At 34.8% G+C, this 16,555-nt stretch overlaps 1 protein-coding gene across 1 annotated transcript; it reads left to right on the top strand.

Annotated features, from left to right (window-relative positions):
- The first annotated feature begins 296 nt into the window (after positions 1 to 296).
- On the top strand, positions 297 to 16,492 carry LOC115929324. The gene is made up of 10 exons (XM_030998073.1): positions 297 to 743; positions 7,066 to 7,288; positions 8,467 to 8,713; positions 9,268 to 9,517; positions 10,269 to 10,388; positions 11,233 to 11,461; positions 12,615 to 12,748; positions 13,600 to 13,771; positions 14,786 to 14,938; positions 16,230 to 16,492. The coding sequence occupies exons 1-10, from the start codon at positions 513 to 515 to the stop codon at positions 16,346 to 16,348; spliced, it is 1,878 nt and encodes a 625-aa protein (XP_030853933.1). The 5' UTR covers positions 297 to 512; the 3' UTR covers positions 16,349 to 16,492.
- The last annotated feature ends 63 nt before the right edge of the window (positions 16,493 to 16,555 follow it).

Here is a 16,555-nt window from a genome sequence, read left to right as displayed (position 1 = left end):
ACAGACTCAACTTTACTCTTGAATAAAACCACATGAAATAATCAGGAGAATCAGATTCTGCTTGATGTGGTATGTTTCTTTTCCAGTATTTCACTGTGTCAGAAGCAGCTGCATGACATAACTCAGTACTTTCATGTTTGAAATTTAGACATTGTTTTTACTCATAATGGCTGCCAAGGGTCTGTGTCTGCAGACTAGCTACAACCAGGAACTTGTATCCCAAGTCCCTGCTCCAAACAAACCTAGAGAGAGAGAGAGCTATAGAGAACAATAGCCATGCGCGGCCGGTCGCCGGCCAGTCATGCGTACATTGTTTGTAAACAGCTAGAGCTTAGCTTTGTCGTCTCACGTATGGTACACGCGCCAGCGCCAGATTTCATTTCATTCTTCGATTCGACGTCGTCATTCTCGGTTGCATGTCCATAATCTGTTACGTTTTCCTTTTATAACGCGTTTTTAATTTGATTTCATTAACTTCGGAACTTGCCAGAGTTAGTTTCGCCTTCGTCGAGATGGCAACGGCAAAGAGTAAGCAGACAGGTCTGTGGTCGCTTTCGCTTTCCGGTACCCAGAGCCAGCCTAGTTCGAGCGAGAGTGAGGAGTACACGGTTGTTAGAGACGAAGAACTTGGAGTCGACGCTCTCTTCCTGAAAGTCGGTAGAGAACCGGCACGTTCGAAGAGGACTGGGGAAGTCTACGACAAGCCTGTTGTTGGCGTCCGGCGGAACAAAGATAAGATGGAGGTCAGTAAATTACATTGCTTTGAGTTTAGACCTAGATCTAGATCTAAGTATGATTTACTTCAATTAAATAAAACTCTTTAAAACTAAAACTAAAAGGCCTAGATCTAGGTCTAGATCTAGAATCTAGTCTAGGGCCTAGAGGCCTAGAGTAGAGGTCTAGATGTAGAATCTAGAGACTAGACTATCTTTGGAAAGCTAAAAAAAATGGAGAATCTAAACCTTACAGTAATTTTTCTCATTTTTTAATAATAGACCCCTAACGTTATCTAGATTCTAGTCTAGCCTAGACTAGACCTATGCAAATGATTTGCTAATTTGTAATGTTTGTAAAGATTAATAAACCAATCAAAAAAGTATGAGTAAAATTGGATATTTAATAAGAAATTAAGTTGTGATTTTTTGAAAAAGTCTGTAGATCTAGATCTAGAATCTAGTCTAGAGTCTAGATCTAAAACTATGGAACAATGAAAATCACAAGACAAATTGGAAATTGTGACGTCATGTCCTCACTATCCACTAATAATAGTAATCGTTTTCTTTATATTGATATAAATTTCCTATTTTCCCCGTAAGATTCTTATTTCTTCACACCAGCATCGAAGTTAGATTGATATTAGAGTGGATGCACTCATATAAAGTATTTTTTTCCAGTTAAATCATGAAGAATGTGACTTTTGATAAACTATTAAGATAAAAATCAATCATATGATTTATAGGCCTATATCCCGCATACCGGGTACTAAGAATCTTGCAATCTGATGGGTCTAAACGGGTTTACTTACTGTAAACGTGTATTTTTAGGATCAGGACTAGATTTATTCATATTTTTGAGAAGTGCAAATTTCGGAGCTTAATCTATCTCCCTATTTATTCACCAGATATGAATACTTTGAGTTCTTACAATTTTATTGTGAACTATAGCATATCTAATAACTGTGATATAAAACTCATTTGCTATTAACTACACCATTAAATATGTTGGTTTTTAAGAATATGTTTCAAAGATTATTCCTGCAAATTTCTGAGTTTCTACCTTGAAAAATACAGATTTTGTATACCTTGAAAGTGAAAAATAGCTCTAAATTAGGGTTTTGACAATAGCAAGTTTTTATTTCAATAGGTAAAGTGCGTTTTTCTTGGGTCAAACTTATTTTAATATAAGAACCGGTGATATAAGATAAATACATACCCACAAATTGGGAACCAGTGCATTGCCTAATAATTTTCATGTCACACCACTAGTGTTTTGGACGTTACACACTGTTAACATCATAACTTTATTCAAGTTAGTTGCTTTCTTTAGGTATTATTGACCTAAGTTACATTAATTGTTTGAAGAAAAATACATTTATTGAAAAAATTGTGCAGTTTTGATTGGTTTAGCACATTGATCTTATACCTAGTTTGTCTTCAGGGACTACCCAATTTATGTAAGGTATACTACTATACTGTTCATTTCAAGAACGTGTTCTTATAAATGCTTACATGTACATGCATGCATGTGATCTACATAACAGAGCGAAATATGAAGCTAATAGCAATTGTAGACTTGTAGTCATCAAAACTCCTGAGAAAATTTACTTTTTGCCTTAAACTATATAGTGTGTCATTCAATAATATCACTAACACATGTACATGTACATGAACATGTACATGTACTGTATGTAAGCAAAACATTGACAAATATTTTGTCTTAAATAAAACTATAAAGAAGTATCCCCAGCCATTCAAGTAATAAGAAATAAGGAAACTCTTATCCATTGTACATCCTGAGAATGAGACATTTTACATGTAACTTTAAAATTGTGTATGTTTTAGATTTTAATACTAGTAACAATGATCGAAAATTAGTTGAAATTTGCAAACTACCGGTATGTGTTAACAATCAAATAGTGTAACGTCCGAAACACCCTTCTTGAGCTTACACAAAATTATTGGATTTGAAAGACCTGATATGTGTTTTGACTTGTGTTAAGACTTACAATAACTTATTTCATGATGATTTATTCACTCCAGATACCCTAAAATATAGATTATATTCCTTTAATTGGTATTTTTTGTTTCGAACGTTACATTTGTTTCGGACGTTACAAAGTCTGAAAATTGGTTTTAACTATAAAATAGTATTGTAGTGATGTATTGCAAATTTCTTTTTTTTTGGTGGGTAGCCGCAATTAAATGTTTTAAAAAATGTTACGATAGATAGGTCCTGCAGTTCATATATTTCCTGCTATTTTCTGCTACTTTCGTAGTTTCGGACGACACAAAATTGTTTACGGAAAATGAGACAACTTTTTCAAATTTTTTAGTATATTTCTAATAAAAGTGCTACTATAATTAAATTATATTTTCTTTTAATTTAATAAATTGGAGTAACTAATAAGCTTATTCAAAACATATACAATCTCAATAATTCATTGTTCTAATGGGTTAAATGAGGGTCTACATTGTTTACGGAAAATGTAACGTCCGAAACACCATTTTCAATTGCACTGTTCCATCAAAATACACGAGTTAATTCAGATTACTGTTAACTTTCTTTAAGATCCACCCATGCTCATTAATCATCAATAGAAAAAACAAACATATTGTTTGTAGCTATATATTTTTTTCGGTTCCAACCAAAAAGATATGTCAATTTTGTTACGAAATTCCGTAAACAATTTGCTGTTCAGGGATACCTCATGCACATAAAGCAACATTGAAAAATTTTCATTAAGCTATGGGAGGTCAAACTAGGTCCATGCTACAAGAAAAAGTTGTAACTGATTTCTAATTCGTTATCTTTGTAAAGTTTCAGGCTCTCAAAGGGCCATTTAGCTATTTGGTCATAGTTTAAAAGAACAGTGCCATATTCATAATTTCTGTTGTCGCTTTCAGAGGTATATAATTTTTTCAAATTAAAACACTGGTAACGTAATTTCACGGTAACAGAATTACAAGGGGCAGCAGCACTAGTAATGAGTGGTATGTTTTGCAAGAGATGGACCTGCTGCTTCATGTAAATATACTGTATCATGTGTTACAACATTTTTGTCTCGCCTGCGTAGCAAAAAGCGAGACATAGGCGCCGCTTTACCGGTTACGATTTTGAAAATATAAGTTCTTTTTCAATGAAACTTGGACTAAATGATTATCAAGTATCATGTGTACATGTATAAATAATGTCCCAACCCCAATTTTTCATCATATCAAATTGCGTAATGCAGGCGAGACCGCAGAGAGTGTTTCCCTTGTTTGAAGTATTGGCTTATTATATTAATTGTCCAATTAAAGACTAGTAATCTGGCTTTGATAAAAAGAAAAATTCAATTTATGTTTCTTTAACTTTTTTCAAATTTGCATTAAGACTACAAACAAGGCTGGGAATTCTAAATGAGTTTATTTTCCATTCACTCTGAACTTAAAATTAAAATTGTACCAACATCTCTTATGATAATTTTGATTTAAGCATATACTTTATATTATTTCACCTGAGGCAATTTTAAACTGCCCTTTTTTATATTTTTATTCTTCACTGATCTCATCTTATCTATGCACAAAAAAAAAATGTCCATTAGAAGTTAGATACATGTACATGTAGGTAAGACCATCGCAGTCTAAAGCCCTCTTGCAGACGGCGAATTTACATACTCTACATACACTGTATTATACATGGGACTTTTAAAGGGAAGGGTGAGGCAGGGTGACTTTGACGATGTCCGCTAGCACTCAGAGAAAATACCCTCAAAAACGACTAGGTGGAGGTTGAAGAGCAAGGTCTAATCTACCAACCAAATGATATTTTATTCAAAGAACTGTACACCCTGTAAGATGGCTAAGACCGTAGCACGGACTAGTCTTCTTGCAGACAGACACTATCCATACCCTGCGCGTAATACAAATGGTGCCATGGGGGGGGGGGGGGTTGACTTTGAATCGGTTTGCTAGCGCTCAGAGAAAATACACTAAAAACGACAAGGTGGAGGTTGAAGTTGGAAGTTAGATGACTAGGACCATATATAGCAGACTAATTTATATTAACCCTCTTGCAGAAGGTCTATTTCCATACTCTTCGTATTATACTGTACATATGGGACTAAGGGAAGGGGAGGGGGGGGGGGGTGTGACAGCTAGGGCACCTTTGACTAGATCTGCTAGCACTTAGAGAAAATATGTCAGGATGAAATTTTGTTAAAGCTTCAAATGTTTGGAATGAAAAATGATGACAAAGGTCAAGTTTGTAATGTGTTCTAATAAATTCAAGGATACTGATGAGGGGTGTAATCAATTTTAATAAAAAGAATGATAACTAATGTTCTCTAAGAATGATGACAACTTAGTGATTTGGCGTACCGTAATGATTTACAAATTTTGACATTTTATTGCAGCTCTGTTGATGACATGATCTTAATTAGTTTCAAATCCGGTGCTAGGTTTTGTGGATTGATATTGTAGTATGGAATTATCTTAAAGTAGATATTCATTGAGTTTAAAAACTAATTTCATTTCATTATTGCAAAGTTTAAACTTTGATTTGACAAGGTTATCAAAATTCAATGCTTGGAAACATTCGAAGTAATGATTATTACATGTATATATTATAAAACGCTAAAATACAGCCCCGGCATAGCACCTGAAGAGCTCTCCGAACGCTGCTGAGATGTGTGAGATCACAGTATGGACACGATTTGCACAAGCAGACGATGTCCCATGACATCTCACACATTTTCAGTGCCTGTGTTTTCATCTTCTCTTGAGATTTTTCTCTTACTTCACTACCCTCAGGCTAAATGTATAATCTATTGCCTCACTCTAAACCTCGCGCATGGGTTTATTTTGATGACAAATGCAGCGATACAAAAATAAAGGAATCTGTCGCTTGTAAACAAAATAAGACGCCATTGAATATTCAGCTGCACACACCGCGGTATGTTTGGCGTTTCAAGAGGGAACAAATGCCGTCCTTAATATCATTCCAGGGGGTTTTCAATTCGAAAGTCTGGTTTCTTCGATTGTTAATTAACCCCTATCCTGTGTATTTACAAGCAAAAGATTTTAGTTATCGGAATCGGATCATATCCCCTTTGAATGGTTTGACATGCCATCACATTTATATACACTAAACTCATTATAATTTGACAAATAAAAGCTTTGCAATTATGTTCATTCTTTATGGGATGTCGTCTGCTTGGGCAGTATTGGTCCATTAAAACATCATTATTTTTCTGGCGAATCTCTCGTATATCCCAGCTGCTATGCAGGTGGTTGTATTTGTATTTTTTATAAATCACCGGATATGTAGTTGACCTAAAACTTGTACGATGGACAAATAAAAGCTTTGCAATTATGTTCATTCTTTATGGGATGTCGTCTGCTTGGGCTGTATATTGGTCCATATAGTGACGTCATTAAAACATCATTATTTTTCTGGCAAATCTCTTGTATATCCCAGCTGCTATGCAGGTGGTTGTATTTGTATTTTTTATAAATCACTCGATATGTAATTGACCTAAAACTTGTACGATGCCATCTGTTAGCTTACCAGTTTCTAGTCATTCATTAGTTGACATATTTTTGATTTTCTTTGAATTTCACCTTTAAGTCAATTTGACAACTTCCTACTAATTTTCCAACTAAAAGCCATTTTCAAACCCTTTCGTTTTGAGGGAAGTTCTAAATTAGTATTGTCTTTTAAATGCTGTTGAAATTTAACCTTTTCATTTTTTTTTGGCCTGCAAATGGGACATACTGTACATGTAGTACCTTTAAATGACAAAATATTTAAACTTGCGAAAATGGTTGGAATATCCTAAAATATTGAATATTTGTCAGGATGTAATTTTCCTATAACAAACGCTGCCACACAAATTATAGGAAGAGCGGAGTAATGAATTTGTAAAATTGTTCACTGCACTATTCCAAACACATTACCGGTATTTCATAATATGAAGTTCTGCCGGTAATGTAATAAATGCGAAACTGGTGCCTAGTCTCCAAATTTCCCCGCCGTAGAAGAGCAGCTCGGCACGTGGAACTGCAAAGCCATGTTGAATGTTAACCGTCCCATTGTTACGCTTTAGAACTTATATACATTTGCATAAATTAAAAGATTTTTTACTCCTTCAATTTAACAGCTCCCTGGTTCAAGGTCTTTATGGTTATGGTAATGATATAGGGCCTTACAGACTACTGGAAGCTGAACAGATATCAATATGATTCATAGCAGACATATATGTTTTTGAATTTGTGTTTCAGTGAAAAAAAATCAGTTTGACTGAGCTCCTTCTCAATCCGAATGTTTATCACGATGAATGAATTTTGTTATCCATATACATTGTAGATCACATTGGAGGATGGAAAAAAAATAAGTCTTCGTGCAGAAGATGCTGATTTGGATTCCTTAAGCCAATTATTCCCGGATAGTGAGAATTTTACTGTTGACGACTTAGCCTTCCAGCCCCAATTCCAATCTACACCAGTACCCCGAATGCAACCAAGGAGGAAGAAACAGAAGCTGACAATAGGAACTACACAAGACAGTGATTCTCAAGGAAATTTCAAAGGTGAGATTATCTTTTTGATCAATAATAAATCAACTTGCTCTAGATTAAAAACAAAGGACAAGATGATGGAGAAAAAATTAGTATATATGTCTAGTATATATGTCTAACAAAGGGGAAATTGTCCTTTGGGCAAAATTTTAAATTCCCCTTAGCATCTTTATGCATGTTCTTGCGCTCCTACCCTCCCAATAATGTGCGCAATTCACTGTAGATCCTAAGGTCTATAAGTGAAACATATTTTTACCCACATCAACTTGTATAAATTCCACTTAGCACTTAAATAATAGTTAACTTTTATTACTTAATATTAGATAATAGTTAATAATAATAATTTTAAAAAGCACTTGCCATGAATGAGCGATGACTTTATACATGTACATATACAATGTACATGTATATTGCCCTCATTAGATTCATATCACCCTCTGCTGAAGCCTTGGACGATATGATCTAATTTGGGCAATGTCAGATCTCTATCAAGGCCAGTCAATATTTAATTACATTTAATAATTTTCAGGCAAATAATAAACCTAATTAAATCTAAAAGGCAGTTCATCCCTTTTAATAACATAATTTGTAGGGAAAAGAGTAGTTTTCTCTCTTGCCTATTAGGTTGGATTTCCCTTCAAGGGACATATGTGAAACTAGTCACATCCAATGGTGAAGATTTTCCCACTTCACAGGATGATGAATTAAAAAAAAAAAGTTTGGTTCTTGATAATGGGTATTTCAGTGTCCAAAGTGTGTTGCCAATTTTACACTTAGTTGTTGCTCTCTCTATGTGTATGTTTCATTTGCAAAAGAAAATACTTGGATGCTCTAGGGGAAAGAGTACATGTACATGTAAACTGGTGAAGATGTTTTGAAAGGAAAAAGAGATTTATGAATAAAATTATATAAAATATTCTCATCGAAGTGTAACCAATGTTTCTGTTTTTGAATTTTTTTATTTTTTTATTCTCACAAATTTATGTTTATAAACAAGAATTAAGAGTAAACTCTTCCAATTGCACTTTCAGTCAGTCAATTTACCATTTAGTATTGCCATTCAAAATGTAATATTTATTGTTAATTACATGTAGGGTTCATTACATTTCTCCAGGGTCTTAAATAATGGCAACTACATTTCTGTATTTATTTTCATGTTTTTGTTCTTATACAATTTTTAAAATTACTAGGAGTTGTTGAGGTTCCCCTAAGGACTTTAAAGAGAGCATCTAGAGAGTTCACGCTTGTCCAATCGTCTCACTGTAGGGTGGAAGCCTTCAAGGCGGCCTTAAAAGCCAACGAGGGGATTCAACTACCGCTACTACCAGTACTTGTAGAAGGGTCATGGGATCAGGAAAATGCTGAGGAATCCTCATACATTCTTCTTGGTGGATATAGTTTGTTTGAAGCTTTGCTGGACTTGTCTAACGATGACAGGTATGTGTGTTTAAATTTGATTCATTTCTTCTTCTGCCTTGGGGAGGGTAAAGTAGAAGCTTTGATTACAAATTATTTTTTCAGGTGATTGGTACACTTGAAATATCAATTCTGTATTGGAACTTTATATTTTGTAATTAACTTGTCATGCAAAATTCTTCTTTAAAAAAAAAGCATCTATTGCTGTGGACTTAGTTTTAATGTGTTTGTTTGATCTGGCATGATAAGCTCAGGGTTTTGAGGTAGGAGCTTCAAAACATCAACAGATGTTTGCAATCATGATTTACATCCCGTTGTAAAAGTCAGAATCATGCACGCACAAAAAAAGTTTCCTTTAAAAAGATACAAATAATACTGACATTTTGCTTAATGAAATTTAGGTGAAATACTATAATAAACTTCTTGCCTACAACAAGAAAAAAAAATGTTTTGTAATGCAAAATAACTGTTTGTACATGTACAACCTGTACATACAGACATAAATGTACATTTTATCATTGACTCTGCTAAAAATCGGCAATGTATAATGTTCTCTCTTTATATTCCTGCTACAGACGTGTCCTTGTTCATGTACATGAAGGGCTCACACCAACAGAGGCACTGCAAGTTGGAGCACTATTCCAACAAGAACAGAGCCTCTTAGTAGACGACATCCCAACACTTGAAGCGAAAGTGAATGTATGCAGAAGACTGCTTTATGCCATGCATGACATCGATGAGACCGAGGAGCCCCCCAATAATGTAAAATTGGAATGGCGGACTCAATCTGCGGCGTCACTAGGGATTGTAACTTCTTCAAGAAAGGTAAAAATATTTAATTTAGTTTCCAGTCTATTTTGCAAAACCACTGCAATGCATGTGATTCTCCCTAAAGGTTTTATTAAGTTTTTTTCTTCTGAATTACAATTTGCGGTATATTGGTCATTTCAGGGTATAACTATTGGCAACGTCTGAGCAGCACCAGCCAGTTTTCTTACATCAGTATTAAAATAGGATACTGAAGAAAAAAATTATATTTTAGTTACTTTATGATTTTTTTTTACAGTAAATTAAATGCTTGGAGTAAAAAATAAAGAATTGTGTGATACAATTAATCGTCATTTTTTAAACATTTTTTCAAGGGGGGTGTAACTGACCCCCCCCCCCCCCCCCAATACAGTAGAGAGCCAGCATTAACCACCTTTGTTATGATTTAGCATAAATTAACAGAAGCCATTAGGGCTCTCAGTAGCTTAAAACCACTCCCACCAATCTCCCCCCCCCCCCAAAAAAAAAAAATGAAGAAAAATGAAAGATGGCACTGGGGCTAATTTGCGCAAACATGTTATTTGTTATATCTTAGCCTCTGAAAAGAAAAAAAAGATAAAAATAAAATAAATGTAAAACTTAAAAAAATAAAAAATATAAACAAAAATTAAACACTGCAACAATTTGTGTCATTGACCTGTGTAGGGTTTAGTAAAATGCAGTAGTTCACTCACATGTGATGTTATTATAGGCAAATAATTATGTCCATTTGGCTGATTCTTATGTTTATTACACTCTTTTAATGCAGGAGCTGAAACCCTTGGAAACGACATTCCAGTTGGCATTGTACTCAAAACGGTGTCATGAAAAGTTGATACGGCTCTTCAGATGGTATGAAGAACAACATGGCAAGGCTATGAAAACTTCTGTAAGTATGTCCCCAGTCGTAATAGAAAGTTGCATCATGTTTGTAGGTTTCAGTAGAAATTCGAAACGTAAATGCATATGGAAAGTTTAGAAGTTTCTTTGAAAAATAATTAGAGCATTTGTAAATGTCATAATAATATTAATAATAATAATGGTGGCTTATTATATAGCGCACATGTTCTTCACAACGTGATGCTCCTTACGCTGCCCTGATTATTACCCTGGCTTTAGCAAGGCCATGAAGGCGCTCTAGCATTTCAAGGAATTATTTCCTGCCAGGTACCCATTTACATCACCTGGGTTGAGTGTGACAAATGTAGATCACTGTCGTGCCAAAGGACATTAGGGCCACGGCGGGACTCGAACCGCGGACCTTGTGGTCGACAGTCCGGCGACATAACCGCTCTACCACGACACCTCTACGCAATAATCATAAAAAAGGAACCCAGTGCACCATTTGCACTCCTTCTGTACTACATGAATGTTCTATGCCTGTGCTATGCACTATATGAAATCGAATAGTAAATTTTGTACTATTATTATTAATGTTGATATTATTGTCTCACCTGCATAGCAGTAGCAAGACATAGGCGCCGCTTTTCCGACAGCAGTTACAGAATAGTGCAATCATAAAATCTTAGGTTCATCGTTTACGATGAACCTAAGATTTTATGATTGTATTCCGTAACTTAAAAAAAACATTCATGGGTAAGACAGTAGTTGTTGATGATGATGATGATGATGATTCACAGCATTTGTATGGAGCCATATATTGTTTCAAAAACATTCAAAGGCGCAGACTCCTCCAACAAAGTTAGCATTTGAATTGTTTCCTTGTCTTTCAGATGTTTTTATACTTGCAAGGTCTCACTGAAGTTGACAAATTTGATGTGCTATGCAAGTTGGTCAATGGCACGTTAAAAGTGGAAGAGGTGAAGGTAGAAGCTACGCGTCTGAAGCAACTGAGTACCATCAAGCATATCTTCAAAGAGCTGACAAAGAAGGCAACATGGGAGGAATGCTGTGAAGAGTTTCCAGCACATACACAGACTGCAGCTCTTGATTATTTCATGAGTGAGTACAACACAAACAAGTGACTGAAAGAAATGTGATTATTTTCCTTTTCTAAGGGATTAATACATATAAAGCCCACCGCACGCTATACGATCCGACTGCAACCAGATTTTTGAAATAATCGTATTTTACATTAACATTGAAAGTTAAAACGAGGAAAATTATCTTATTTAAGGTTCGAAATGAATATAGGAATACTGAAATCAAAATAGCCATGAATTTCAACATTGGTCTTGATACGACTATTTAGAACTTAGGTCAGTATGATTTTCCATGTTTGAATGTTGACATAAAGTATTTTAACATTTTGTCTAAAGTCGGATAGCAGACAGGTTGTGTAGTGTGCGGTTGGCAGTGTTGTCACTATGGTGGTCGGCGGTGGTCGGAGCCTTCCACCACTCAAAAATTCCAATAGCAGTAGCATAGCATGTCACGCCATTAAATTTCCACCAGTAGAAAATGGCTGGTGACAACACTGGCGGTGGGCTAAAGATATTTTACTTTTTGTTAAAGAACTGGTTTGATAATTCTCCTTGATTTAAGATTAAAGCTCTTGATTTTTTTTTCTTCAACTGTACATACAGCTCAATGTAAATACTATTTGGATCATTTTTCACATAGACTGTGATCATTTTTTGCTTCTGCTCAAAATTGAAAGTTTATCATAAATTGAACTACAGTAATCTTTCAGATCAAGTTCTCTTTCACCAAGAATCAGCAGTGTTTCTTTCAATTATGTGGTATTACCATGAAAGATAACAAGAATTGGTTTATTAAGATGAAATGGCATCCAATATGATAGCTAGATTTGTTAATTTCAAAAGTAAAATGTACGTATAATAAAAGAACTTCGGTAATCATATAGAAAATTTGAAAACATGATATAGAATCAAGTTTTTCATAGTTAACAAAATCTTGTAATTCTATATTATTTGTAATACTTTCGTACATACGGTATATAAAGCTGACGTATTATCTTCTCAATCATGAGGATTTACCTGGAAACGCCCCTCCAAAAAAAAAAAACTTGAAAGAATAATTATATCAAACTACTTATGTTGTTTTGGGGCAAGTGTAGTTCTATTTTAAACAGTTGGTCATGAAATATTTTTTATATCATTAAGTAACCAATTTTAATTCAATATTTGAACAGGTATGAACTTCAAAAAGGCAGTCCCCATGGAGTTTATCGACTATGTAAGGGAAGCAGAAAAGAGTGCAGAAAATGGATCTTCCTCATATGAGCATCTTAGAATGGCTCCGGTTTCTCTAATAGTTCTAGAAGTGGTAAGTGATACATGCTATTGGATGTAATCTATTTGCATACATGTATATAGATAGGATGAAGACTGTTCGCTGTTTGAAAATAAGATGTATGATATTTAGATATGACTAGCATTTTGAACATATTCATGCAAGTACTTGGATATGAAATAATTTCAGTCCATAGCTTTTACACCCATTCAGCATTTCGTTATCATTACAGAGTAAATTGATGAGGGAATGCTTGAATGAAGCTCTCAGATTCTGAAAGAAATATGCATACATACACATTTCAGATCAGAGTTTACCTTTTATAATGCAGCTAATGCAGAAGTAGAGCCTGTTATACTATATATTTCTCATCACTCCAAAGAGCCTATGATACTCTCCTCATTTTGAACATTACTATATGGATATATTGAAGAGACCATAGTCGTATAGGAAAGGAAAATAGGGGTGGTGTCAATCTAGCTCACAAACATGGATGATTTAGAGTTAGAGGGGCAAAGAATATTTACATGTTTGTCCATTACTATAACTAAGAATCAAAGTGGAGATGGGCTGGGTATGTAGCAAGACTTCAGAACAATAGATGGACAAATCGTTTAACAGAATGGCAACCAAGGACGGGAAAGAGAAGAAGAGGAAGGCAGAAGAGAAGATGGAGAGATGACCTAACATCATACATGTACATGGGAACGGTCGCTTGGACAAGGATAGCTAGAGACAGAAGAGAATGGAAATGTTATGAGGAGGGCTTTGTCCAACGTCCTGGATGAACTTTAGCCTGATTGATTGATTGATTAATAACTAAGATAATTCTTAAACTATTAGATATGAAATAATGAAGGTTTTTTCCCCCCTCTACAAAACAGAAATCTAAAGAATCAGAGAAACTGAAGAGAGTGCTGGACAACTTGAAGAAGGGGAGTACACATGTAGCAGTGTTGGCCAAAGGAGTACAGGTAGCTGCTAAATGGCAGACCGAGATGCGGAGACAGGGTTTCAGCCTCCTGCATGAAGCTGCCATCATCAAAGAAACTCAGGGTTCGTAGAATAGTTTCATTGAGTAATTTAAACATTCACATTAAGTTAGTTTATTGACATGCCATTAGTCTTTTTTTTTAAATTCAGAGCGATGACACAAATGACTTGGTACATATCTCTTTGAATATTTTCTATATAAGCTGGGTTGCAAGGAAAAATTTGATGTCCAAACTTGAAATATCAGTATATAAAAAAAAAGGGGGGTAGTCTTTACAATCTTAAAGAACCGTATTAATGATATGACTTGAGAGCAATATTTTAAATAGTAAAACAAAGTATTATGTAGCACATGAATTTCAAAAATACAAAAGAAAATATGGTGGAAGTGGATGATTCATCAAGCTTTACAATCTGTTAACAGTAAACACAATTGTAGCTGTCAATACCATACAGTCTGCTTTAGAAATCACATCTCTGTCATTATACCAAATTTGACATTACATGTACCTTCCGATACCTGATACCATTATGCACAGTTTAGTTAAGAGAAGCACAAAGACCGATTCAAGATTTTATGTGTCGCTCCATACATGAGACATTTTTCACTCAACACTAGTTTGCTCCATCAATAATTCTTTTCATTCATGATTTTGAATTTGCTTTTAAGTGGGGTAATGTGGACATTTTACTATGGTCGACTCACAACTTTATAAATAAAAATAAATATTAATAAAATGGCTGGATTTTTAATGATTCCAAGCACCTTCTTAGTCAGTTTCTACTCAGCAAGAACTAGTGTTCAATATGTACAAAATTTGCCCATCAATTCGTTATTGAAAAGGTATTCTGTTGAAAACAGTCAATAAATCTTCCTTATGGCATATTTTCTTATTTGTTTTCAAACATCATACGGTAACTGGTTTTGAACAAAGGCACGACCCATCCCAATGGCACCAATTGTAACCTGTGTGATTAAGCTTCTGACTCTGGCTTATACTGGAGATGGACAAAACAATTTGTTAGGCAATTGTTATTACCTGTTGGTTCACATTTTTTTATCTCCTCTCCTTGCAGTTTGTCACCTCATAATTGGAGCAGGAGAAGAAGGAAGCCGACAATCAACGTTTGAAATGCCAATGATCCTCCAAGAAAAACAGGCATTTCAGAGCTTGATAGAACAGTTGACAGACTATGGAGATGAAATATCCATGGCAGATGAAATGCAAGGTAGATAGCAAACTTTTTTTCACCTACAAATTATGAAGATAATTGACTTCAAAGTAATCTTCAGATTTAAGAAGAATACGGTTTTGGGTCAGTGGTTCCACTTTGAAAGAAACTGACTGTCTTAAACATACTGAGAAATAATAGTCATGTAGTAGAGGTAGTTGTATATACTGTTATAATTTCTAATCATGGAAGCAATAGGAATCTTTCCTGAAATACATGTACTCATGCTAGTATAATGACGAGTACTGGCTACAGATTTGGGTAAATTGGACCACACATGCATGTTGATTGCAAGTTAAGCCGATGGTAGATTGAAAATTTAAGTATTTGAAAGCTCTTGAAAATCAGTTTGATTTTGGTATTATGAAGTTAGATTAATTATATATTGAAAAATACCCTTTGTGAAGAAAGGAGACATGACATTGAAAATCTAATTTTGGTAGGTAACTTACATTTTCACTAGATGTCCAAACAGCTGTCTATCTGTTGTCCTAGTTGCTTTTTGTGTTTAAACTAATACCTTTTCATAAAGAGATCCTGATGTTTTAAATGCCACTTGGGAAAATCAGGGAATTTTATATTCCTAACACAATATTGAGTTTATACACCTATGTACAAGACACATACAGAAATGACAGATCTTTACATCCATTAGTAAATACTAGAAGTTATATTAACAGAAAGAAAATATTCAAGAATATTTGATTATTATTCAGAGGTAAAATTACATGCCATACTAGTAAGATTTTAAATTTAGCTAAAAATCAGTCCTTGAAGCAAAATTTCTGAGATGAATTTTGTGCAGTTGCTTCATTCTGAAATCTGACCAGATATAATCTGTGGAACACCAAGGGTTCGCTCAATGTCACTGGACATATTCGGCGCTGGGGTGACAAGACCTTGTTTCTCAAATTTTGGGGAAAGTCACTTTGGGTTTTTTAGTGACTAAATAATCTGTCAAGTGATGACCTGTCCTAATCCCAGCTGTCTAAAAAAAAATGAAGCCACTACACCATGTCAAAGGGAAGACGATCCCATTGGATACAGTGTTATGGAAGCCATGTTTTTCACTCCCCTGAACATTAAACTTTTTTTGAAATACAAGGTTTTGTCACCCCAGCACCGCTGTGTGAGAGTGAATATGTAGTGATGTTGAGAAAATTGATGGACAATCGATCTTTGGTACTTACACCTTTATATTGCAATATGATAACAATTGGCATTGTAAACTGTTGGTTCAAGAATTTATTGCATGCATTGTTCTCCTTATTCTTAAACCTCATTGCAGAGCTCAGCAGCATAGCAAGCTCCCTTGGTCGACGTGCAAGAGTCATGGGCAAGAAAGGAGAGCTTTCCAAGGTAGTGGATTCTACACCAGAGGATTCAGATGAAACAGATATAGAGTAGTGAAGTTCATGTTCAAATGTGTGACCTGTAGTTACCTGTAGTTTCCTGTCTTCACAGGCTCTAATTTAAGACGAAGTCCTATAATGCCCACCTTCCTTCATAATTTGCAGATATCAATCCTAACATGGAATGCAGATAGCTCTGCTATCTGCTTAATACTTAGGTCTTACATGTAATTAATAGTGTCATACATGTTCTTAATAGTCA

The sequence above is a fragment of the Strongylocentrotus purpuratus genome, unplaced genomic scaffold, assembly GCF_000002235.5.
Source record: "Strongylocentrotus purpuratus isolate Spur 01 unplaced genomic scaffold, Spur_5.0 spur5_scaffold_4, whole genome shotgun sequence".
Lineage (NCBI taxonomy): Eukaryota > Metazoa > Echinodermata > Echinoidea > Camarodonta > Strongylocentrotidae > Strongylocentrotus > Strongylocentrotus purpuratus.
This window is presented reverse-complemented; position numbering and strand designations above follow the sequence as displayed.

Excerpts from the sequence above, each read along its gene's own strand:
- LOC115929324 (XM_030998073.1), top strand. The coding sequence starts at position 513 with ATGGCAACGGCAAAGAGTAAGCAGACAGGTCTGTGGTCGCTTTCGCTT. Across the intron at positions 8,714-9,267 it reads GACTTGTCTAACGATGACAG|ACGTGTCCTTGTTCATGTAC; the intron begins GTATGTGTGTTT and ends TTCCTGCTACAG. Across the intron at positions 12,749-13,599 it reads CTCTAATAGTTCTAGAAGTG|AAATCTAAAGAATCAGAGAA; the intron begins GTAAGTGATACA and ends TCTACAAAACAG.